We start from the raw sequence: 25,623 nt of genomic DNA, 5'->3' as shown, positions 1-25,623 counted from the left end.
AGGCTATGAGGCAGGTGTAGCCACCCTGCAGGTTCCATGAGCCTACAGCTGGTGGAATAAGGAATCCAGCACCCTCTTGTTTGGCAGAGCTCTAATTTCAAAGTACTGTGTAGGAATTGCAAAAGGAAAATAACTGCTTCCAGGGTACAATATTCCTGGGAAATACTCTGGTTCCCTCGGTTCCCTTGCCTTTGGATGCCCTCCACAAGGATGGGATGGCTCTGCCAGGCTCCTTTGCTGGTGTGTAGCTGATCCCATTCCTGTGAGTCCTTAGCCTGGTCATAAGATGTGTCTGGGACTTCCCTGTGCTCATTCACAGATGCACTTCTCTACAGACTGTGGAACAAACATTGAGAGACTGCCCACATCAACCCCTTCACACTTCTTGGCCACCAGGGAACTCCAGGTGAAACGTTTGTGTGAATCAGAGGGGTTGAAGTGGTCACTGGGCATTCATTGTTTCCATCACTGTGTTTTGGCACACTCTGTGGGATCTGGCCAAGTTTCCTCAGAAAGCTGGGATTGAGGTCAGGTTTCTTTTGCTGCCCCTGTCAGTACCACCTCACCAAAATGTGAGTTGACAGGACTTGTGTATATTTTATAGAATAGAATAATGGAATTGTTAAGGTTGGAAAAGACCTTTAGGATGATCAAGTCCAGCTGTTAACCCAGCATCACCACTGTGGTCCCCACTAAACCATGTCTCCAAGTGCCACATCCAGATGACTCTTGAGCTCTTCCAAAGATTACTCCAACACCTCCCCAGACAACTCATTCCAATGCCTGACCACCTTTCTGTGAAGAAATGTTCCCTGAAATCCAATCTAAACCTCCCTTGGAGCATCTTGAGGCCATTTCCTCTTGTCCTGTCACTTGTTAGCTGGGAGAAGAGACCATTTCCCCCCGGCTGGACCTTCCTGTCAGGGAGTTGTAGAGAGTGAGAAGGTCCCCATGAGCCTCCCTTTCTCCAGCCTAAATCATGTTTTGTACACATAAAATCACACAATGCTTCAGGAGTCAGAGCTCTTGCAGCAGTGCCTGTTAGGTTACCAATCGTGGTGCTCAGACCAGAATTCAGACTGTAAACACACACTAACTCTAAGCATTATTCCGCATTCAGACCAAGCCAAGAGCATCAGAACAGCCCCAGGTGCCCTGTGCTCGGTCTCACTGGTGTCTCTGGTTTGCAGCTGCGCTCCCAGGTGGGAGAAGGAAGGTGTTTCTCTGTGAACTGCTCCCAGAAGGCGAAGGACCAGGCGCTGCAGGTGCTGAAGCACTTCAACGTGCAGGTGTCCCTGGGTGACATCTTCAGCCGCTGCCAGGTAGGACGAGGCTGGCTCCAGCCCCAGCTCCCACTCGCCCACCACTCCCTGCGCTGCCTCGGTGTCCTGGGCCTTGCACTCGGTGTCTTCTTGGTTCCCAAGAGTTCTGCTTGAACTTTGGCAGCACCTGGCAAAGCCGTGAGGAGTTCTGAGTGCAGTCACATCCGTCACGGTGCTGAGGGCTCAGTCAGAGGATCAGAGGCTCTGCATCTGCAGCTTTGCTAGAAACTCGCCTGTTTTTCTGATTTTTGCTACTTGGCCTGTGTTTTGGCATCAACTGTCATGGTTGGACTCTCTTTGTTGCTGTGTTCTCTGTCTAGGACACATGCTGTTTTAATTATAAACCATGTTTAATTATGGCTCTGTGATTCTGTTAACACTTAATTACTTTAATAGGAGGATTTTTTCATAGGACTTCTTTTTTTTTTTTCAGAAGTTATTAGGTTAATTCATGTCCATGCTAGTTGATGGCTCCAGATTGTGTTTGGCACAGGATATCTGTGGATTGCTGTTAAGAATAAATTTTAATTGTGTTAGCTCAAATCCCCATCTCTTCCAATTTCACTATTGTATTTGTTACAGCAACACGCTGAAACCTATCCCTTCCCAAACTGCATTATAAAACCAACAGGGAACTTCAACATCTCTCACCTTTCAGTGTCTATAGAGAGAAAAAGAAGCAAGTTGGTTCAAAAATTAGCTTTTTCTTAGGCATAAACAAGCCAGTGAGTCTGGCTCGGTGCCTCATGGTGGAGATCTGGGGTCTCCTAGCCCAGTGGAATTGCACAAGTAGTGTAGGAGCAGACACACCAGAGAGCGTGTCCTGAACCTCTGTTTATGTCTGCCATCAGATGTTGAAACTGGATCTGTAACTCAGAAAGCAAATAAGAGTTGTCCAGCTGGGCAGGTTGGCTGTGAGAGGAGACTGACGAAACTCCCTGCAGGTCAGATCCACAGAACAGGGGTTCATCTTACTGCAGCATAAATGGATATATTCAGCTATGGGATACTGCCTTCAGTCCTGTGGTTTTATTGTCCCAGAACAGATTGCAGTTGTTATACATACATATATTTAAAGTGGCACGCCGGCTTCTTGGCTGTTTTAAACAAACCTTTGAAAAACCTCATGGATTCTCCAGTTCCTTGACATCCCATAAAATAGCAGTGTTCCTCCTGATGGTTGTTGAAATACCACAAAAATAAGCACACACACACACACACACATAAAACCATGCTACAGGAAACTCAGTGCTCTCTAATAAATGCACGAGACTGTGCAGCAGACAATGGAAAACTGACCCCCTCACCCAGGATCTGGGGTCTGGAACTGGTTAACTCTATGGGTTTAGTACATGCTGTCTTAGTTTACAATATAAATAGGGGTAATCAATCTGGCTAGGAATATATACTAAGTGTTCTCTTACTTCCAGGAGAAATGCCTTCCCTGTAAATTGTGGTGGTGGAACAGCTGCATGTTTTATACCCCTCAGCATGCGAAGATGCTGATTTGTCCAACCTCTCCCTGTTCTGAATCACATTTACCTTCATTTAAGGCCTGGGCATTTTGGAGCGGATTTTGCTCAGCTGTCTCTGCAGAGAGCACAGGTTTGGCTGATGTGCTGCTGATCCTCTGGGGGAGAATCCCAGCTCTCCCAGCTGCACTTCCTGGGGTTGTGTGCAAAGGGAGCCGTGGGCTGCACAGGCAGCAGGATCATCCTCCAGCACCCTGGAAAACTGACAGCCCACATCAACAGAGGCAATTTCTGCCTTCAGGAGGGTGCTCTGGGCCTGCTTGGCCTACAGAGACCTCAGCAGTTCTTTTATACGTCCTTCCTAAAACATCCTCATTCTTTGTAAACCTAATTGGGCTTAATTAGGATGGAGGTGGGATCCTGAAACTGCTGAGCTGTGCTTGCCAGCCTGTCTGTGCTGCTCCGGTGCTGGGTCACAGACCTGGTGGCTCCCAGACTGCTCTGAGCTCTGCTCCTCCTTGCAGAGCTCTTTCCTGAGGGGTGACAGAGTGGTGACGGAGTTTTGGCTGCCCCTACAGTGGGGGAGCATGGTGGGCACACAAGCAGAGCTCCAGAAAGAGCCAAGTGCTGCAAGTCTGGGCTAGGCAGGAGGATGGGCAGTACTCATGAGCTGGGCCCCTCTCCTCCCTCTCCTGCTCCGAGCTCGGCCTGACCTACCAGCAGGGATGGGTTATCTGTGCCATCAGCCCTGGCTGCTTGTCACAGGAAGCAATGTGGCATCCTGCCTGCTCCCTCTGTCTCAAGGAGCAGGGGCTTGTTTTGTCTCCTGGGTTCTGTTCTGTAAATGACTGGAGTGAATATGGCAGCACATGTTGTCATAACAATTAATGCGTGTAGTGCAGAGCACGTGGTAAAAATAGGTCCCAATTCAATGCTGTACCCAAGACTGCTGGAAAATCCGTTTCCTCTGTCAGCTCCCTCAGCAGGGATGGACGGGCTCTCTTTTGCAGATGTAAAGAATGGGCTTGCTTTGCAACCCTGCCAAAATACTGCTTCTGTTAAAACAATGGCCAATACTGGCTACCTCTGTCTGACCTAGAGCAGCAAGTGCATAGGGAGTGTCATCCAGGGGCTGCTCAGCATTTCTGCTCCCGCTTGTGCTGGGCTTCAGCTTGGTTGCTCCAGTTAAAGGCTTCAGGAGTGGGGACTGCTGCCAAAGGTGTCAGTGATGGTGCAGGAATGACCCTTTCATTCCATGTGTTCCTCAAGTGCTGCATTGTAAGGACTCAGTGATGATCCTGGTGAAGCCACCCCTGCAGAGTAGCTGTAGCTGGGCCTGGTGGTGCCCTTGGTGAGGAACATTTTAGTGGGGCTGAGTGAAAATAAGATTAATTTTTGGTGACATGCAAAAAACCCCTACAGAAGTTCTACATTTCATAGTCTTAAAATGTGACAAGCCCATACCTTGTATTTGAAATGCAAATGTCATGTACCTGTCACCTCTGCATACATTTGAGTATCTGGTATTTTTCTTCTTTTCAGACAGCTGAAATACTTCCTTCAGGAAGAGACAGTGTGAAATAATATTTGGGGTGTTCAGATATGATCAATTCAACATGCTGAACCCTTACAGTAGTCAGGAAGATCTCTGTGGAGTTGTTGGAGGCTGTTGTGGGAAGCCTTAAATGTCAGCTCACAGCGCAACTCAGCCAGGAGATCAGTGATGCTGTGCTCTCCACAGCTTGCAGGAGATTCTAACACAGAACTAGCAGTTAAAGAAGGAAAAACCACCCAAACCTGCTGAAGAAGGCATGGACTCCAGTCCATGGGCACAGACAGCTGACAGTGGGGTCATTTCATAGTGGGGTGAAATTCAGCTCCTCTCCCAGGCCAGGCCAGCAGTGGCTGTCTCCCACCCTTCCTGGTGCTGTCCCTGTTTGGGACATCCTGCTGTGACACTTGGGTATGGCCTGGTGGAACAGCAGGAGAACATGAACTCCATGTCTCCATGTCATTCCAGTCTCTTAAAGGAGAATGAATTGTCTCTTGAGAACAGCCATGTTTTGGCAGGATCCATTACCTGCATGACTGGTGTGACTCTTGCCATCTTGCTTTTCCATGCCATATGATTGAAAGTCCACCCAAAGCAGGTGAGGGCCACACCTCTGAACTTGCCATGTGCCAGGGCCTTGTCACTGACTGCTTGGTGAGCCCAAGGGCCCAGGACGTTTCACTTCCCATGGCTGAGGTGTCTGGCCCAGCCAACTTGTGTCAGTGAAAGAACACTGGTGTGCAGGCAGATCAGTGGAGGCACAGGGCTGGCAGGCTTGGGGTGAGCAGTGCTGCTGACAGGGAGGAATCCCAGCTTGGATGGTGATAAACTGAGGAGATAAACACTGCAAGTTGTTAGCTTTACATCTTTATATCACAAGGGTTTGTCACTATCTCTTGAAGAGACAACTGTGTTCAGTGTTGTTTGGGCTCACCAAGAAATTCCTCCTGGAATCTGGAAGAACCTTGTGGTTAAAGGTTTCTAACTGCTGTAAAACACTCACTGGTGTGAGGCTCTGCAGCTGGGTTTGGAGCCAGGAGGGCCTGTCCATCTGCAGAAAAGCTGTGCTGGGCTTTACTGAAAAGTGTAGCTGCTGCTTAGCTCAGTTCTGGGTCTGAGGCTTTGCTCGGGTATGGGGGGAGCAGGCTGGGGGACCTGGGTCCTGCAGAGCCTCTGTGCCACCCCCACCTCCCCCAGGCCTCTCCTTCCTTTCCCACCCTCTGTTTGACTTGACCCTTTAGCCTTTAAGCTGGCTGGGGCAGGGACCCCGCTTGAACAATACCTTACACAACAGGAGGCTGATCCCAGGTGAGGTTTCAAGGCTTTCCTGCAAGGAAAAATGATTGCAATTATATCCCCTGCAAAAATAAATGTGCGGGGGAAAAAAATCCCAGGCTCCAGCTGCAGTTTGTGCATCTGAACAGCCCCACATTGACAGGGGGATTATCTGCACATCCAAATAGGTTGTCTCTTGCACGTCACTGAATGCTCTGATCCTAAATAAGCAAATTACATCAACTATTCTGATGTCCTGTTTAACTTATGACCTCAGCCTGAGCACTGCAGGATATGAGAGATAGCTGCTCAATTTCATTGTCTGGAGATCTGATATATTTTTGTATTTTTTTTTTTGTGCCCCCCCACTCTCCCCCACCTTTTCAGTTTCCAAACTACTCACCCCAGCTTTTACAAAGGTGTTAGCATGGGATTAGGAGTAGGCGGGGAGGAAGAGAGGAAACCACCTTTTTTTTTTTTTTAAATTAGGTGCAAAAGCATTCTAACAGTTGTAGCAAATGTTTCTGGTTTTTTTGTGGTTAAGGTAACGAATTTCATTGCTGCAAAGCTCATCATGTGCAAGCTGACTTACGCAGAGGGAGCCCAGGATGGAGCAATCCATTTAGCAGGGACAAAGAAAAAAGCCTTATGATGAGATGGAAACCCTGTACTTGGGGCACTTTGCGAGAACCTTTGAAGCCAGCCTGGGAACTCTGGCAATATTAGTTGATAATTAGTAATATAGATCCCTCAAGCTGTCGTTTAGATTGAAAATGTGCATGTCTCTCATGAGCCTCTGTCACACCAATCTGATCAGCAGGCTTTTTTCTTCCTTTTATGTGGGTTGCTCTGTCGGTCCAGAGGATGATGAGAACTGCCAGGCATCGTCTTTCTCACTCAGTTGTGAGCTGAGCAGCTATCTCCTGCTCCAGCGTGGCATGGAAGTGGAACCAGGGCAATTTTGCTTTGTGGTCACCTCTCCTGGCCTGAGCAACAGTCATTTCATTCATTTTGAAATACCAGCCGTCCTTCCCCATGCGCAGAGAAAAACCAGAAAGATTTAAAGGCTACATGTTTCATGAGATGTTTCTGCCCCAGCAGACAGCAAGGGGTTGGCCTTGGGAGTCACTCAGGACAAAAAGCATCTTCAGCTCCAGTGGGGCTGAGACATCATCAAAGAATTCAAAAATGTCAGTTCTCATAGCCCCTGGTTCAGCTTTTGAGCTGCCCTCCACTGATGCAACATCATGTCCCCATTTACCTCCTTTCAGCCTTGAAATCTCTTTGGAAAGTGCTGTGTCACCCTCTAAATGAAGAATTTAGAAGGGTCACGTGTGCTGGATTTCAATGACTTGGGAATGCTGAGAAAGAGAATATCATTTGGAAACCCTCTGTGGTTTAATAAAAGGTTCATCCATAGGATGCAATTTGTCAGTGCCTACAGGTCAGGAAAACCTGTGATTAAGAGCATCTGTGGTTTCCCCAGATGTGTGAGTGAGCTGCTTACTCCTCCCCAGTCACCCAAACCCAGGCTCAGCCCGGTGCCTGCCCACGACGTGGGCTGTGATTTCTTGCTTCAGAGTGTGATTGTTCAACACAAAGGGTGAGGCCCTCTTAATCTTTTTGTTTATCCTGGGCTTGGCAATTCCGATGTAATCTGCAGCCTGTGCTGCAGAGGCTCCAGCCAGGAAGCACAGCTGGTATTATTCTGCCTCGACAGACACTGTTGAGGGAGCAAATTGCCCTCCAGAGGTGCTTGTCCAGGGCTGGCTGAGTGGCTGAGTGGCGAGTGCTCCTTGCCCCGGCAGCGCGCCCCGCTGAGAGGGACCAGCTCTTTGTGTGGAGTGGCTCTACAGGGCAGTCATTAAATACCATCAGACTCTGGGATCATTTGTCATGGCAAATTCCACTTCTTTGCAGTCTCTGCTTGAGATTTTTATTTGCTAACCTCCAATGGCTTATAAATGATAGTGAGAGCTCGTAGTGAGTGGTCACTGTTACTTGCCAGGGGTGGAGACACCCCGAAGCACCACAAAGATCAGGGAATGCTTTGGGTCAGAAGGGACCTCAAAGCTCATTCAGTTCCAACCCCCCCGCCATGGGCAGGGGCACCTTCCACTATCTCAGGGTGCTCCAAGCCTCGTCCAGCCTTGCCTTGGGCACTTTCAGGGATCCAGGGGCAGCCCATTTTGGGCCAGGGTGACCTGTGCCAGGGCCTTCCCACACACAAGGAAGAATTTTTTCCCAATATCCTATCTCTCCCTGCCCTCTGGCACTGGGAAGCCATTCTCTGTGTCCTGTTACTCCAGTTCCTTGTCCCAGGTCCCTTCCAGCTCTCCTGGAACCCCTTCAGGTACTGGAGATTCCAGTAGACACTGAGCAAGCCCCAGCTTGTGGTTGCCAGGCAGGAGGGCAGCACTCTATCCGTGATGGCTTTGCAACATGATACGTGAGTGCACACAGCACCAATTCTGTAAAATTCCCAGCCTGGAGTTGGCTTAGCCCTGTGCTGTTGGCCACATAAAACTCAGAGTCCCCCAAAAAAAGGGCTCGACTGGGCCTAATTCTCAGCAGCGAGCCCAGCCGTCGCTGCCTGGTTCCCACAGACTGTACACTTCCCTGCCAAGATTTCAGTATCTTCAGAAATTCAGTGGAGCATGAAGGTCACAGCAAGGGGAGAATGACAGCCTGAGAGGTTTTTTTCCCCTTTCAGCAGCTCGGAGCAGACTGTTGTCTCTCTCCCATGTTGACTGTTTTCATAGGGTTAGCGTGAAGTTTATGTTTTACACAGCCCAGTGGCAGTCGGAGCTGGGATCAGCTGTGTTTCTTCAAGGAAGACGGTCTCATGTTGCAGACTTTCTTTCTCAGTGTCTGTAAAAGCTCGGTTTCCAGTGAAATTTCCCTTACAGATCTTTGTCTTGAGGTTCTCTTTGTGGATGTATGTGAGAGACTGTACCCAAGGTTTCAGTTTGGGTATTTATTTCGTTTCTTTTATTTTCACTTGCAAAGCTGCAGGCGGAAATTAAACTTCAGCAGGGAGGGGGGAAGCTGTTAATTTTTCACAGTGTTATGTATTCCAGTGCTCAAAATGATGATGCCAAATTAGCCATTAGAGGTCAAACCTCAGCTGACAGCAAATGTTTTCTTTTGAGGAAGCCATCCTTATTCCTGGGAACCAGTTTTGTTGTCCTGTGCTAAATGCAAGAAAGGTATGAATGTGTGGTTTTTCCTGGAGGGCAACACTAGCTGGAAGAATGCTGGTTTTAGCCAGTGGAAACAGCACAAGCAAACAACGATTGGCAGTGAAAACAGCACTTGTATTTAGACTAGCATAGAAAAGAGGACACAATGTAGTACAGAGTAAATGTCCTTTTATACAGCCTGTACAAGGCTTTTTCTTCCTCTCATGGGTTTGGACAGACTATGAAGTGTGTTGGTCAGCAGAGAAGCTGGTGCACTGGGAGAAAGTAATGAAGGGTCAGCGGGTGACAGTGATGGAGTGACTGTAAGGAAAAGGAGGAACTCTCTAGAGAAGGCAGTGACACAGCTCTAACTCCCATGTGTCCTGAGGAAACTGTCCCCATGGTTTCTCTCAAATGTCATGAGAAAACAAGAGATTTTTAGCCAGTTTAAGTTCTGATGGTTTCCAGTCCCCTGTGCCTCCTGAGGTCATATTTCAGTGTATTGACTGTGTCAAGAAGCCAAAATTCCCATGTTTTATGCACTGTGTAGTTTCTCCTCCTTTTCAGCATTGGTGTCCTTATAATGTTCTCTGTTTGTATGTCATGGTGAGGGTGGCTTGGCCAGCTCCCGGTGTTTGAATGGGAGTGGGGACTCACCAGAGCAGCACAAAGATCACGGAATGCTTTGGGTGCCAGGACCTTAAAGCCCATGCAATCCCACCCCCTGCCATGGCAGGGACACCTCCCACTGTCCCAGGCTGCTCCCAGCCCTCTCCAGCCTGGCCTTGGGCACTGCCAGGGATCCAGGGGCAGCCACAGCTGCTCTGGGCACCTGTGCCAGGGCCTGCCCACCCTCACAGGGAACAATTCCCAATTCCCAATTCCCAATATCCCATCCATCCCTGTCCCTCCATCCCTTGTCCCCAGTCCCTCTCCAGCTCTCCTGGAGCCCCTTCAGGCCCTGGCAGGGGCTCTGAGCTCTCCCTGGAGCTTCTCCTCTCCAGGTGAGCACCCCCAGCTCTCCCAACCTGGCTCCAGAGCAGAGGGGCTCCAGCACTGTGATAACTCAATATCAGGCCAATGTTTTCCCAAGTCCCACTGAGAATCCTGCACAAAAACCATTGCCCTGTGGTTGCAAATTACACTAACTCCTGCAATGTGCTTTGTGGGGACTGCACAGCTCTGCAGCCATCCCTGGTCCACAGCAGTGCCAGCAGCAGACCTTTGTTCCTTCAGAGGAGGAATGTGGGATCTCAAGGCATATTTGGAGCCTTCCTTGGAAACACCATAGGCTGAGCTGCACCTACTTGGTTTCCTTGTAGAGTTTGCCAAATCTGTAATTGCTCAGCTGCATTTATCTGAAGACCCTTAGTCATTAAACTGTGTCACTTCCTATGGCATAGATCAGCCTGTATCTGTTATTAATGGTATTAATTGGAGGTATTAATCCCTGTCCCAAAACTGCGTGTCCACAGCTCCTGGTGAGATGTGGTACAGGACTGTCTGTAGCACCTACTGCTGTAAAGGCATTTCCAGCTGGTGATGATGGTCAGCAACATCTGTGGGGTGCTCTGGCCTTTCCAGGAAGGAAGATCTTGTCCCCACAAGGTGCATCTGGTCTGAATGAGTGGCTGGATAGAAGAGACCATTTTGTGTTTGTGCAAATCCTCTCATCTAAGGACTACACAGAAACAGAGACACAGAAACCGGGAGAGCCACAGCAGTATCCTGGTCAAAACAGAGACAGAAAGCCTTTAAATGAGTTCCTCAATTCATGCATTGTGTCAGTTCTGACAAAGAGGATATTTTGCAGCTATTGTGATGAAATGCAGCTAAGCCCAAGGTAGGATCTGGCTGAGCTTAGAGGGACAAATGGCAGTGTGGGAGTTTTGGCAAAAGTGGAAAATGTAACGTCCAGGGCACACTCCTTGTGAGTCATTATCTTTTCTTTGGATAAGGGGATTTGGATGATTTACTTGTCCTAATTTAAGACACACAGTCTGAGTTGATCACCCTTTTATTCATGGAAGTGCTGGGACAGGATGCAGGTGAAAGCCTGGTTTTGTCTCATGCCCAAAAGCTTCTCTATTCCCATTCCCAGATCAGCTTTTCTCTTGATGATTTCTGGGAGAGCTGCCCCTGCTGAGGCCTTTTAGTGAAGTGGGAGAGGCTGATGTCTGAGATGAACACAGCCAGATTTATTTTTGTTACTGCACGTTAAAAAGCTGTGGTTAAAGGTGTCCTGCAGCCAGGAGGGTGGTCCCACAGCCCTTGTGCCCTGCCTACTTGTCCATCCCTCACATTTGCAGCTTATGCCTGGGAAGGGAGCACATGGGCAGCCAGATGTTGAGATTGATCTGGCTGAAATGGAAGTTCCTATCCATAGCTGTGCCTTGTAGTCACAAGGGATCTCAGGAACAAGATATATCTCAGGTGTACTGATGGTATGGACTGTCCACCTCCAGCCCAATCCTGGGTGGGAGCCCTGTAGAGGTGTGGGTGGACCAGGAACATCTGCAGCTGTTGGGGTTTTAATTTGACAGTCTAACTTCACAGACTTTAAAGAAGGGGAGATCACTGAGCTTGGTCCTGTCAGGAAGAAATGAGCTGGTGGTTGGAGAGAAGGAAGTTGGTGAAGAAGGAGTCAGAGGAGGAATATGGTTCCCTACAAACAAGGTCATGTGAACGGTGACAGCATGGAGTGATCAATGTGCAAGGATAATAGGTCACTGGGGAGTCAGCCTGAAAGCTGAAGCCTCTCAAAATATCTGGAACATTGTGGAAAAGAACGTTAAGAAGACATCCAGTAAAGCTAGACAACTGGCCTGCCTCACTGTCCTGCTTCCCTCAGCATGGCTTTGCACACTCCAGCCCGTGACTGTCCGAAGGAGTTGGGCACTCAGAGGTTGTTTGTGCTTCCCTCCATGCAGACAGTGCCCTGTGGGGAAGGGCTGAGCCTCAGCTCTCAGGAGCAAACCCACCCACAGGCGGGAGCAGCCTCCCTCGCTGGGCCTGGCCAGCTCCGGCTGCCTGCGGCTGTGGGGCCGCTCCTCCCCCGAGCGGGGCCTTCCCTGGATCAGCCGCATTTACCGGCATTTACTGCCGGGCTCAGATTACCCCAGTGAAAATAATCGGTTATGCAAAGTTACGCTGTTTAGATTGGGTTTCTTCTGTGTGGCCAGCGAGGTGTGAAAGTCAATCTGCGCCGCAAACCCTGTGGGCACTTTCTCCCTGCTGGCTGGATATGATAGCTCTGGGCTTGGGTTCTTAGGGGGAAAAGCTGGCCCTGGGCTTGGCTCAAAGGGACACAAAGCACAGGTGGTTACAGTGGGACGGGGCTCCTGAGCGGCACAGGGCTCCTAAACCCAGCCTGGCAAAGCCAACGGGGCACCTGAGAGCAGGGTGTGAGGGCTGGCTCTGGGGAACCCTTTGGTGCCCTCGCCAGGCTGGCAAGGACAGGCCATGGCTGCTGGCAGAATAGGCTTGTATGGTTTAATGGAAGAATAATTAAAATTGGAAAAGTCCTCCAAGATCAAATCCAACCACTCCCCCAGCGATGTCCCCAAGTGCCACATTGATGCCCTCTAGGCTGGACAGCCTGTTCCAGTGCCTGACCTTTCTGTCTGATCTCTAATCTGAAACTCCTCAGCACAACTCGAGGCTGTTATCAGTGCACTCCTGTTCCCAGGCCATCATCATGGCCCATGCAGAAACTGCAGAGTAATCAGTAAATCTTCAGCGTTAGGAGAAGGACTTGCTGTCACAGAAGTCTTTCATTATATTCTTCTGATGCTTTTCCTTACAATCATCTTCTTTTTCACCCCCAAGGAATCTCAGATTTGGAGTTTAAATGCAGAAAAGCCTCTGTGGAGCAACAGCCCCTCCTGCTCTCCTGCCTGCAGCCACGGTGTCCCTGTGATTCCTGCCCAGAGAGACCCAGGCTCGCTCCCAGTTTCAGCTGGGGGGAGGCTGTGGGTGCCCGGGGCTCAGGCTGGGGCCCTGAGCTGACACCCCAGTGTGCTGTTGATCCGTGGTCAGAGCAGTGGCACCTCACAGTCACTGCTCAGGGCTTGCTGGCTGCTCCTTGGTGTTCACAAGCACTGGAGCATCCCAGGGTCCGTGGGGGAAGCTCCAAGGGCTGCTGGTTTGCTCAGGTTCTGCAACCCCGATGGAATGGGAGAAACACAGAAAGGCAGCTCATGCATATTTAAATCAGTGCCAATTTATGCTGTCGCTGATCTGTGACTTACCGCAGTAACATTCATATTCAGCTTTAGTGCCAAAAGCAATACTCAGCTGCTTTCTTACTCCTTAATGAAAAATACTTCTTTAGGGCTTCTTTGAAGTCCCCACTCCTGAAAATCCCAGCTATATTGCCATCATTGTTACTGTTAACAGCCCCTGCCAGGCCCGGGAGCCTTTCCTGACGGATAGCTCCGCGGGGCTTTGTCCGGGGCTCCCATTCAGCGCCGCTGCAGCCAGTTTGAAATGGCTAATGACGGGCCTCCCAGGGGACTGCTGCCAAGCTCTCAAAGACCTCCCAGGTTTGGAAGTGGCAGGGTGTCCTTTTCCTGGGGCCAGCCGCAGAAGGAATGCACACACTCAGATTCTCCTACCTAAGCCGCATCAGTCAAGTTATTTTTTCAGTTGCAAAGAGTCATCCATGCGTACAGAGCCGGTTGCTTAGCAGGAGAGAGATAGCTGTGTCTGTAGAGGACATGGAATAAATAGAGGGAAAAGGTTAGGTGGAAAGATCCCCACTAGTTTGAGGCATTATTGTGTTTTAATGTTGAAAATAACCTTTTGGAAAAATATGAAAGGCTTTGAAAACTTAAGCCAGGGTCTGTGTCAGAGACAGGACAAGACCCACCCGTCCCCAAGATGCAGTGATGGTGCAGTGATGTTTATGGGTGCAATTAGGAGTGAGAATGGTCTCGGTGGGCCCAGCTCCTACAAGCCATTTGCAAAGGACAGCCAGAAGAACACTGGATGGTCCCTCAGGGTCTGTTGGAAATGGGACCGGGATGTTTCTGCCAGGATTTCATGACAATTTTCAGTCGGTGCAGGCAGCCAGTGCAGCCGGATGGAGCCGGGCCTCTGCTTCCTGCCCCTGTCCCTCTCTCACCCCCCTCGTCCCAGCACAAGTGCTCGGTTAACTGCAGGGCCACAGGATGAGGGAACTGATCCCAGTTGAAACGGGCCTGTCAAAACCAGATGGTTAATTTTATCCCAGCTCAGCTCCCCAGTCTGGCTCGCTCTGCAGCTGCCCAGATGTGCAGGGAGGGGAGGGGAGGGGGCAGGAGGGCTCTGTCTGCGCTGGGTCAGCACAGGCTTGTGCTGGCTGGAGCCCGGTGAGCCCAGAGCTCAGGGCACTCTGGCCAGCCCCAGCCTGCGTGCCCGGCCCCAGCCCAACAGGGACAGCGTGGTGGGGCCTGCAGGGCTCTCCGGGAGCCCCAGCTCCAGCACTGCCTGCCCCTGGCTCAGGGCATGAAGCCCCAACCTTGGGGCTGGGGGATCACCCCCACCCTGGTGATACCCATTCATTTTGGACCCTCCTGGCAGTTCAAAATCTGATTAGCTGAAATTTGAGCTGCAGCTCAGGGTTAGGTGGGTGCTTATCCCGGTGTCCCGAGACTCCAGCGCGTGGAGCAGCACGGAGCTCGTGCCCCTCGCTGCAGCTCTGCCGTGGTTGAGCACAGCTCACAGTTTTCAAGGGTGCTTCTCCATTATTCCGAGTGAAAAGGGCTCTTCGTGCTTCACAAATGAATTTGCCACAGAATATGTAAGAATTGGTTCATTGCTTGCACTTGTGCTGCCAAATGCAACTAAATCTTTCCTCCCACTAATGGAATCCAAATTAATATGTTTTCTTATTAATTTTTTTTTAATTGAGGGGAAAGCTGCCCTCTCTGCAGGTGATACTGTGCCTTTAACTGGGCTGCTGCTGTAAAAGCAGTTGAAGCTTCATTTAGCCTGAATGAAAAACTCGAGGCAAGTTGCTGAAGAGAGGAAACTGGTGGTGGATGATTTACTTGGAATGCCCTACAGCAATGGGGTTATAAGTGAGAAGGGGAAACACCAAGAGCACTGAGATCTGCACCAGAGGAAATGCACGAAGCCTTGAAGTGACCTTATGCAAATTCCTAACGATGACACTTAATTGAACTCATTTTTTCCAGAGGTTGTAAAGATCAAAATAACAATACCCTTGAAATGCAAAGGTCTCTGGATAATGCACGTGAATGTATAGTTGTATACAACCAAAAACTGCCCCCCGTGGGTGTGATCAGCCTCCCTGGCAGCGGGGTACCAGACCCAGACCTGCTCCAGAGCATGGAGGCTGCTCTGGGGGCAAAAGTGATTCCTGGGGTTTCATCCTCTCTCCCACCCGTGGGACACTGCCTCTGCAGAAATGTTTATTTAAAGCTCTGTTTCTGTGCTGGGCCCCAGGAAGCCTGGGTGTCCTGGCAAGCCTGGGTGCCTGGAAGCCTGGCAGGCCCTGGGAAGCAGTGGTGTTGAGCCACTTGTGAAATGAGCTGCTGTGCTCAGCCCAGCCTGTGGGGTCGGTGCCCCATCCCACAGGCACAGCAACCCCAGTGAGGAGAAGCAGAGCCACCCCCGGGGTCACCAGCCGTGCCCTGCTCGCGGGGCTGGTTCCCAATGGGAAATAACGTGGGCATGTGTTCAGTGTGACAGCGTCAGAAACTGATCCAGAGACTGTCAAGACCAAATTCCTGTGCTGTTCGTGGAGCTCAGATTATTTTCCTCTGTGCTTGCATTCAGCTCTAGGGTTCATTCCCTGGATGGAGACTTTTCACAAGTGCATGTAGTGTTGGAGCAATGGGAAATGGCCTTAAGCTGAAGGAGGGCAGAGTTAGCTGGGATATGAAGATGAAATTCTTCTCTGTGAGGGTGAGGAGGTGCTGGCACAGAGTTCCCAGAGAAGCTGTGGCTGTCCCTGGATCCCCAGGCCAGGCTTGATGGGGCTTGGAGCAGCCTGGGACTGTGGAAGATGTCCCTGCCCGTGGCAAGGGGTAGGACTGGATAAGCTTTAAAGTTCTTTCCCACCCAACCAGTCTGGGATTCTGTGATTCTCCTCCTTCATATTAATGCATACATGAGGAAGTATTGATCTGGGGAGAAAAAGCAAATTAGGCTCTGCTGTGAAAAATTCTCATCCCTGAATCTGGTGCTTAAATTCTCTGAGCTCCTGTTTCCAAGGACTTGCAGAGTGAGGCACACACATGCACTTTTTGTCTGTGAAATACTGGCTGCCAAATTCTTCTGAATTTCATTCAAAGCACCAGATTAATTGATTTATTTAGATTTGTGAGCAGCAGCAGAGAGCAGGAGGCTCTGACCCAGTGAATAATGGCGGATGTGGCTGTGAACAGCAGCTAATGAAGATGAAAAACTCCCCTGTCCGGAGGAATCCAAACACAGCCTTACAGATGAGGCTGCTGGCCCAAGTGCAGCTGTTTGTCTTTCCAGTAATCCGAAGCCGTTGCAGAGCCCTGAGAAGAGGAGGGGACAGTGACTGTGTGTGTAGCAGGGTCAGTCGTGTGTGCAGCTTCCTGGGCAGAGGTGAATCTGTGCCATGGCAGTGCCACCATGGCCGGGCACAGCCGGGCTCCCCGGCCCCATCAGCCCAAGCACAGCGAGACACTCAGCACCTTCCCTTCGGAGGCAAGCTGGAAAATCTTCCCTGTATTTAAAGTTCCCATGGTTGCAGTTTGAATTTGGCACACAGTTGGCCATGGGGTTATCTGAGGTCATGTACTCAAATAGTTGTAGATAAAACAAGGGCCTGTTTGGATTGGAAATCTCCAGAGGGCTTTTCCTCTGCGCGAGGGTAACAATATTGCAGAAGGACAGCAGCCAAAATAAAGACTCGGCTCCGTATGCAGTAGCTCAGAAAAGTAAAATGAGCAATGGAAAAAAAAAAAAGGAAAAAAAATGTAAAAAAGAAGCCTGTTTTCATTACGTTATTTTCTGAACTTGCTGTTGGGATGGAGGAGTTCCAGCCAAGGAGAGGGAGTCCTGCAGTGAGGCGCCATCCAGGACTGGGCTCGCTGTGCTGCTCTTCCAGGAAATTCCCTGTGGCTGCAGAAAGCCACCACTGCCTGGCTGGGCTCACCTGCCCATGGGGTCACCCGAGGAGCCACCAAGGCAGAGGTGGCAGGGCATAGGGACACTGTCCAGGGCATGGGGACACTGCCCAGGGCATGGGGACACTGCCCAGGGCTGCCCCAGCACCTGCTCCTCTGCTTCAGAGTTTAGTTCCGAAGTCCTCCCCAGCTAGGGCAGTTATAAGAGGGAGAAGTTAATGGGTTTTGGAAGTTAAAGAGGGAATAAGATTCTGTCAGGCTCTTCCACAGACCCCTGGGCTTTTATGGGAAACTTTCCTCATGGCTAAGGCACACTGAGAGCACACTGGGACAAGAGCTGTGAGTCTGTGCCTTTCCAAGCTGTCACTGGGGAACAGCAGATGTGTGCAGTAACAGCAGCTCTGCTCCTTGCTCACTGCCTGCTCCAGCCAGCTTCAGCCTCCCTAGCCTGTTGTCAGGAAAATAATTGAAATGCAAAAGCAAAATGACAAGGTTGGGAAGGAAATTTGGCCTTTGGGAGCTTTCTGTCTTCCTTGGATGCTGTGGTGATGGATGCTGCTGTAAACACATCACCTAACAGGTAGTGAGGAAGGAAAGATGAGACAAGAATGAAGAGAAAAAGCCAGAGGGGAAAGCGTTCTCCACAGGTCAGAGCATGCTCAGGGCACCAGGGACAGTGAGCAGACCTGAGCTTGTGAGCTGCTCACTCCATTGGGAGCTCTGGCTGATGTGTTGAGAGCAGTTCACATCTCCCCATCCTGTGTCCTGCTCTCTGCTCCCCTGGATGGGAACACTGGGGGCATTTCTGCCTGCACTGGGGGTGCTGGTGGAGCACAGCTGGGCAGTTCTAGAAGTGCATTCCGGGTGGCGCATTGGCAGTGCCACCTCTGGGCTGGGCCTGGAGCTGTGCCACAGCAGGCAGCGTCACCCAGGCATTGCAGGGACCTGCTAAATGACCTTTAGTGCTTTCCTCTGACCTCTTACCAATAGGAATTTTACTTTATGTGGATATTTTGGTGGTGTCTTGGACAGGAGGAACCCAGCTCCCACAAGTTCAGTGGGATTCATGTATCCCTCTCCTCTGGGCAACTGAGAATAATTCAGCCTCAGTCAACAAATCTTTATTTGCATTTTCATTAAAGGTCATCAAGGTGCTCACTGGAGCTTTTCAGAGTTTGAAAAGTTGAATTTGAGGAATCCCAGACTGGCTTGGGTTGGAACTGACCTTAAATCCCATCCAGTGCCAGCCCTGCCATGGCAGGGACACCTCCCACTGTCCCAGGCTGCTCCCAGCCCTGCCCAGCCTGGCCTTGGGCACTACCAGGGATCCAGGGGCAGCCACAGCTGCTCTGGGCACCCTGTGCCAGGGCCTCAGCATGCTCAGAGAGAAGAATTTCATTCAAATATCAAACATAAATCTCTCCTCCTTCAGTTTAACATTGTCCCCCTGGTTCTGCCGCTGTCTGCCAGTGTAAAAACTCTCTATTTTACAAGCCCCTTTTAGACACTGAAATGCCTCAATAAGGTCTCCTCAGAGCCTACTCTTCTCCAGGCTGAGCACCCCCAGCTCTCCCAGCCTGTCTCCATAACAGAGAGTCTCCAGCCCTCAGAGCACCTCCAAAGCCTCCTCTGGACTGGTTCCAGCAGGTCCACGTCTTTCTTGTACTTTAATTTATCAATCATTTTATTGCTGTCTCCTGCCTGGATGAAAATAACTGGTAAATGCAGGTTTCTGATGGAGGTTCAGAGGTTTACATCTTCCCCATGCTATTTCTGCTAGTATATGCTTCAAATGTATATTCACATTCTTTCTGTGAAGCCAGTTTGTTAGGAAGAAGGGAGTCATCAGAAGGTCATGTATTCATCAGGATTCATTTTTAGAAAGGAACAAGGCTCCATGCTTCTCTTTGGAGCCTTGGTCCTGCTTTTCTCCTTATAGGGAGTATTTTAATAAAGGGAACAACTATAATTTTTCAGCTTTTGGAGACATGGAGTGCTGTTCCCAGAGAGCCTCTACTGCAGTCAGTGCTACCCGGGTTCTGTCTCTGTCTGTGCATGCCATGTTCCTACATTGTGCCTGTAACTGTGTCCTGTAGATGTGGTGTTTCCTGGTGTGTGCACAGGGTGCTTTTAGTACTGTTCTCATGACAGATTGATAATCAGAGAATCCCAGACTGGTCTGGGCTGGAAGTGATGGGCTTAAAGCCCACCCAGTGCCACCCCGCCATGGCAGGGACACCTCCCACTGTCCCAGGTGCTCCCAGCCCTGCCCAGCCTGGCCTTGGGCACTGCCAGGGATCCAGGGGCAGCCACAGCTGCTCTGGGCACCCTGTGCCAGGGCCTGCCCACCCTCACAGGGAACAATTCCCAATTCCCAATATCCCATCCATCCCTGCCCTCTGGCAGTGGGAGCCATTCCCTGGGTCCTGTCCCTCCATCCCTTGTCCCCAGTCCCTCTCCAGCTCTCCTGGAGCCCCTTCAGGCCCTGGCAGGGGCTCTGAGCTCTCCCTGGAGCTTCTCCTCTCCAGGTGAGCACCCCCAGCTCTCCCAGCCTGGCTCCAGCCCTGGAGCAGCTCCATGGCCTCCTCTGGACTCATCCAGCAGCTCCAGGTTCTTCCTGTGCTGGGCCCCAGGGCTGGGGGCAGCTCTGCAGGTGGGGTCTCACCTGAGCAGTGGGGCAGAACGACCTCCCCTGACCTGCTGCCCACACTTTTTATACTTTAGGTCTGTAATATTCCATGGAAAGCATTTCTGAGCTGCTGGGTTTCTATCTGAGTGCACATGGGCAAAAACAGAGTCCTTACTGACTAGAGAAAGGAAAACCAAGTAGGACTGGACACCTACACAGGTGCTTATGATGGCTGACAGACATGTGCAAAAAGGACCTTTCCCTCCTCCAGGCTTGGGTGCAGGTTGCCTGGGGTGGCAGCTGGAGAGGAGTGATCCTTGGCACTGTCCCTGGCTGTGCTCGGGCTGGGGTGCTGTGTGCTGTCCAGTGGTGTCACAGCCAGGGTCATTTATCCCAGTGCCAGCTGGAAGGGGACAGACTGATGTGTCTGAAGCACTGGCAGGCACCACCCATCGAGCCCAAAGCCAGCCAGGACAAGGCAGTTTGCAATGTTTAATTTTTTTAAATGTTTAATTTTTTTGTAGACATGTGCTCTGACTCCCTGGGTGAGGCTTTGTGGCATCTCCCTGCCCTGCCTGTGGTCCTGGAGCAGAAGTTTTGCTGCTGGGTTTGCTGTGCTTTCACACCAGCCCTGCCTGCCTCTTACCTCTCTGGGGCTGTGTCACAGAACCTCCTCTGAGGGCAGCAGGATTGTTACTGTGGCTCAGCAGCCTCTCAGGGCTCCACAGAAATGCCAAGGACTGGTTTGCAGCACATGGCAAAGCTGGGAGCACAAGGGAAACATTTGTACCCTGGAAGCTCTGTGTGACTGGAGCCAACAGACACATGTGGCAGTTTTATGATGGTGACATTTTGCATTTTTTCCTCAGCAGTAGAGCAAAATTAATCAGAAATGCTTTGGAGCAACAACTGGTTTATAGGGATCATAGCCCAAGTGCAAGAAGAGCTTTGTCATCAGGACAGCCTCAGAGCTAATTTGCTGAGACATTCAACTGCCTTTAAATCTCCACTGGAGAATTTTTGTCTTTCTGGTTGTGGGTCACTTGTGCTAATTTGGCATTTTTAAAGTAATTTACATTTTTCTTTCAGCACAAACACTTATCCTCTCTAGTAATGAGAACGCTCCTGTGCTTGGTTTTGGGGGTGGTGGTGAAAGAATTTCAGCTCTGAAGGGAGGCAGCTGTTCCCCTTGGCTTGCCAGCAGCTTTCAGGCATTTGTTGAGCCTACAGAGGAAACACATTCTTAAAGTCTGTGTCAGGAACCCAGCTTGGAAGGCAGAGAAGCCATGTGAATTGTCAGGGTTGCTGTAAGACCTGTCACTTGTCCCAGGACTGGGGGTGCTGCAGGGCGTTTGTGGTGTGTGTCTGTGAAACCCTCACGGGACCTACAGTGCAACACATGGAACAGATTTTAATCTCCCATTAGAGAGCTGAGTCAGAAGTGCTGAATGAAAAGGGAGAGTGGCCATGTGGCCATTAGGGCCCAGACACAGACTCCTGACATGGGCTTAGGCCCATGGGTTTGAGGGTAAACTGGCCAAGAAACAAGCTGAGAGCAGAGATACAAGTAAGACTTGTGAGATACAAGTAAGACTGTTCCTAAAATAATTTAATAGTAAGTGCATGGAGCAAACCTCTGCTCCTGCCCTGTCCTGTTCCCTGCAGCACTGGAGGGACAGTGACACTGTTGTGCCTGAGCAGCTCGCTGCTGTGGCAGGAGTGGTTTAGGCTGGAGCTCAGGGCAAGGCTCTGCCCCCAGAGGGTGCTGGCACTGCCCAGGCTGCCCAGGGAATGGGCACGGCCCCGAGGCTGCCAGAGCTCCAGGAGCCTTTGGGCAGCGCTGCCAGGGGTGCCCAGGCTGGCATCTGAGCAGGGACAGGGGCTGGGCTGGGGGATCCTGTGGGTCCTTTCCACCTCAGGGGATATTCTGTGATTCTGTGGTGAGTTTGAAGGCTCTGGAGAAGCATTTCCTGGTGAGATAAGAAGTTTGAAAATTAAAGAGGGAATAAACTTTGGATAAGTATGATTTATTGTTGTGGAATACAAGGTGCCAGGACCCGCTGGAACAGGACAGTGGCCCATGAGGAGACTCTAAAGCCCATGACAGCTCTTGCAGAAGCCAAATGCAGCACAGGGGCTGGAGCAGAAGTGTCAGAGGAAAACCAGGCCCTGGTGACCCAGGCTCCCTCTGAAGGGTCCAGGAGGTGTCACAGCTTGAATGAGTGGGAAAAGAGGGATAGCTGTGGGAAAAGGAGATGGTGGGCTGAACCTGTGAATTTAATAGACTTTGCAGATCCCCACTTCTGTGCCAGCAAGCCTTGAATTCAGGCTTAGAGTAAAAAATGGCATTCAGACCAGCCCTTCAAGTCTAGGTAATATTTTTTTTCCAAATCATATGAGTGTCAATCAGCTACTTCCCAGAAGAAGGAGACCTCCAAACTGGAGATTGTTTGTGTGTTAAAAGGTTTCTCAGGAACCTGGTTCCGTCCTTAGGGATTCAAGCCTCTGCTTTGAAGTTCTATCTCCAGCTGGAAGCTCACACAAACCTTTAGGCCAAGAGCATTTTTTCCCTAAAATATTTGATATCAGTGCTTTGGTACAAGTCTCTTATTTGTGTGTGGGTTTCTGCTTTGTGACTCATCTTCCTTGGCAGGAGACAGCCAGCCAGTGTCAAATTGGATTACTGAGTGAGGGAAAAATCCATATTCCCTGGTAAGATACTGGGGGACCTCAAAGTCCTGCCTTGAGATAATGCTCATCATCAGGCGGGGAAATGGGATTTTTTTTGCATCACTCCTCTGTGAGCATGGAAACTCTCCTCCATACCCTGATGGATCATGTGGAAATACAGAGCAGAATCATTTGTCTTTTTGGGACCAGAGACCCACTGAAGTCAATAGTTTTTTTCCTGTTTTTTTTTCCCCACTGAAGTCAATAGTTTTTTTCCCTGTGCTTGGAGCAGTCATATGAATGTATCTATTTCTCCTTCTCTTAATGCATTCCTGGAGGAGCCACAGGAGAAGCGAGAGGCCTTCAGACAAGTTCCACGCAGGTCCTGTGCTCCAGTGACTGCTGGAGGCACATGCTGGTGGTGCCATCCAGCCCAGGACACACTCCCCATGTCCCCCCTCATTCCTGGAGGACATTAAGGTGATTCATGTGCGACCTGAAATAAAACATGCTCTTGTTAGCAGCCCCACAGTCTGGGACTGATGCTGCAGAGCTGCATCCTCCTTCCAGGGCTGCATGGTGAAGTGTAGTGAGAGTCCTATGTCTATATTGTACTTGAATATCTATATTGTATTTGAATATATCTGTTAGTAATAGAAAAAGGGGAAGTGTAGTGAGAGTCCTATATATTGGATAAGTGGGTCCTAGCTATTCTAAATGAGCTACAGCTGCGAAGTCCTTAGTTGGGCAGCAGCTGTAGCTCGTGAAGGTAACTGGAATAAAAGGGGTGGGCTGAGAGCCCTGGAGGAGCCCCTGAGAAGCCATGAGGAGCTGTGCTGCGGAGAAGAGCTACATAGTAGAAAACCAGCTAGAAGGTATGGACTTTAGGAATATAATAACAACAGTATGGGACTCCAGAAATATGATAATAGCATCAAGTTAACAACAGTGAAGGCTTCCAGAATCACCTCCATGGAGGAAAGTCCCATCTCCTGGGCTCGCCCCCAGCCACTGTCCCAAGCATCTTTGTGTAGCCCTTCCCCATTGCTGTTTTCCCATGGCAAGAAGTGCCTAGTTCAGAAAGCATCAGCCCCCAAGCCCTTTGATCTTTTCTTTCTCAAGAGAAAAAAGATTAAAACGAGACAAGAAGTTAAGGATTTGTGAGGGGGAACGGAACATGAATAGCAAATTCTGCCGCGGAGGTCACCTCCCCCCAGCTTTCTTCCTGTGTGATGGGAGGAGGGAAGGGTGTGGAGCGGGCTGTGGGGGATCCAGGGAGGAAGGAGTGAATTGGGGGTGGAGCGGTGGAGCTCTTCAAAAGGAACAATGCTGCCAGCGCTGGCATTGTCAGGCGGCCCTTTACAGAGGGCCATGAATACAGGTTATAAATTCTTTGGCTATTGAGAGAGCTCTCCAAACCTGACTCCATCCTGCACTAAACCAGGCCTGAGCCCTATCAGTTGCATAGCAATGAATTCATTTACATCTGGATAGTTAATCTCCAATTCACTTGACAGTTTATCTCCTCTTGGAAGAGCAGCAGTGCCTGCTCTATTGTGTTGGAGCCAGTGAGGCTCCTCAGCCAGGCCAGCACCTCTGGTTTGTGCTCAGCAAAGATAAGCAGGGTGGGTATTGATATGAAACATGAAATTATTGCCCCAAGCTGCTTGATTCTGGTATCCTTCCACTCAGCATCCTCCTTACCTTCACCCTTTGGCTCTCCAGGGTGGAAATGCCATGTCCTTCCCTCTGACATTGTTTCAGTGCAACTGGAGTGTGACTTTTCTGGTGTGACTGGCATTAGGTGGACAATTGACAATCCAGAATTATTTCGTTTGTTCTTGTTTACTGCAGTCTCCTAATTCTGCACGGATTTTTCTCTCTGAATACTGTAGGAAAAGAGCTCTGAGATCGAGTCCAGCTGTTCCCCCAGCACTAAACCATGTCCCCAGGTGCCACATCTGCACATTTTCTGAGCACTGCCAGGACAGTGATGCCACCACTTCCCTGCACAGATCCCCCAAGAGGAGCCAATGCTCTCGTTCAGCGTGGCGTGGCAGAGCAGCTCCCCAGAGAGCTGTGAGCAGCCTGGGATGTCCTGCAAGGGTGGGAGAGGCATCATTCACCCAAATTCCCACTGAGGGGAGGGGAGCTGGTTTGTGAGCCAAGGCTTTTTGGGTAGCACTAATTCAACCACTCATGCCTGGAGAGGTGCTGTGGGACTGCACATCCAAAGGGGCAGTGATGAGGAGAGGGAACTTGCTGCTGGGCTGTGTGGGCATGCAGAGGTGAGCAGAGGGCCTGATTTGGCAAATCAACTCACTTTCTGTTTCTGTTGGGAAAATGGATCAGGAAAGAAAACCTTGAGGGTCAGGGGACAAAGTTAAGCGTGAGAATTCCTTGATTTATTCATGGTTTTAAGTCTCCAATTTTAATTTCCTGCATTCAGTATTTGTATGTATTTGATGTGGTTTGGACATGATCTGGAGAAGGGCCACTCTAATTAAATATCCCTCTTCTTTTATCTGGAGTGGCTACAAATCTTTAAGTGGGCCTTTTGTTTCCTCAAATACAGTGCACTCTGCTCTGGTCATGAGAGCCATGGCTGAAAGGTTTGCATGGTTAACACCAAACGGTTAAAAATGGTGAAATAAAAAATTATGGGAATTTAAAGTCTAATACTGAGTTGAGGCAAAGCAACTTTGTCTTTTACTTTTAGTGCTAAACAATCTTTCATTTGTGGACCACCAGGAAAAGACATATCTGTTTTCTTTTCCCATGAAAGCTCAGGGTTTCCCTGAGTCCCAGTGGTATGGGAGCTGAAACTGGAAGCAGAGCTCCAAAGACAGGGAGCAGCCCAATCTGCTGAGCTGTTCCTGCTCTTCTCTCCTCCTCACCTTGCCTCTCCATGGCAGGAGCTAGAGCCAGGAGGTCACAGAAGTTATTCAGTGAAGAGCAGCATCAGGCTGTGGGAGCACTCTGCCCACAGCAGCACTGGGACTGGATTTCCTGTCTGTGACAGGAATTGGTTTAAATATGGAAGATTTGGCTCAGCAATGTGGCCATCACCAGCTGATCTTTCTTCAGCATGAGGCTCCAGCCTGTGCTGGGTCTGCCTGGATGATGCCAGCTGGGTGTATCCTTGAGTTACTTTTGCTTCCTTTCCATGTTATCCCTAAGAAACCAGTGAGCACCCAGCAGAGGAGGGGCCTCCCCCAGCCTGCAGAGTCAGTCCTGCATTCCTGGGGAACGCTGCTGCTAGCAGGGCAGTGGCAATATGGAGAGTGAAGCACAAGCACGGGGCAAAAAGGCAGATAAATTCCCCGTGGAATTGTAAACACAAGGTGATGAAGTCAGAAGGGAGAGTGTACAGAGTCAGGTCTAGCCAGCAAGCTGCAGGGCCCTGACCTGCT

At 50.2% G+C, this 25,623-nt stretch overlaps 1 protein-coding gene across 9 annotated transcripts in view; it reads left to right on the top strand.

Annotated features, from left to right (window-relative positions):
• EXD3 (exonuclease 3'-5' domain containing 3) overlaps positions 1-25,623 on the top strand; it is a 250,109-nt gene that overhangs the window by 133,581 nt on the left and 90,905 nt on the right. For 7 of the 9 annotated variants that reach the window (XM_074556339.1, XM_026796356.2, XM_074556342.1 and 4 more), the window contains one exon: positions 1,191-1,322. In XM_074556339.1, the coding sequence (XP_074412440.1) occupies positions 1,191-1,322 (132 nt within the window). The other 2 variants (XM_074556344.1, XM_074556345.1) reach the window with 2 other exon arrangements.

Source organism: Zonotrichia albicollis, chromosome 21, assembly GCF_047830755.1.
Source record: "Zonotrichia albicollis isolate bZonAlb1 chromosome 21, bZonAlb1.hap1, whole genome shotgun sequence".
Taxonomy (NCBI): Eukaryota; Metazoa; Chordata; class Aves; order Passeriformes; family Passerellidae; genus Zonotrichia; species Zonotrichia albicollis.
The sequence above is the reverse complement of the archived record's forward strand: the minus strand, read 5'-3'. Positions and strand labels throughout refer to the sequence as shown.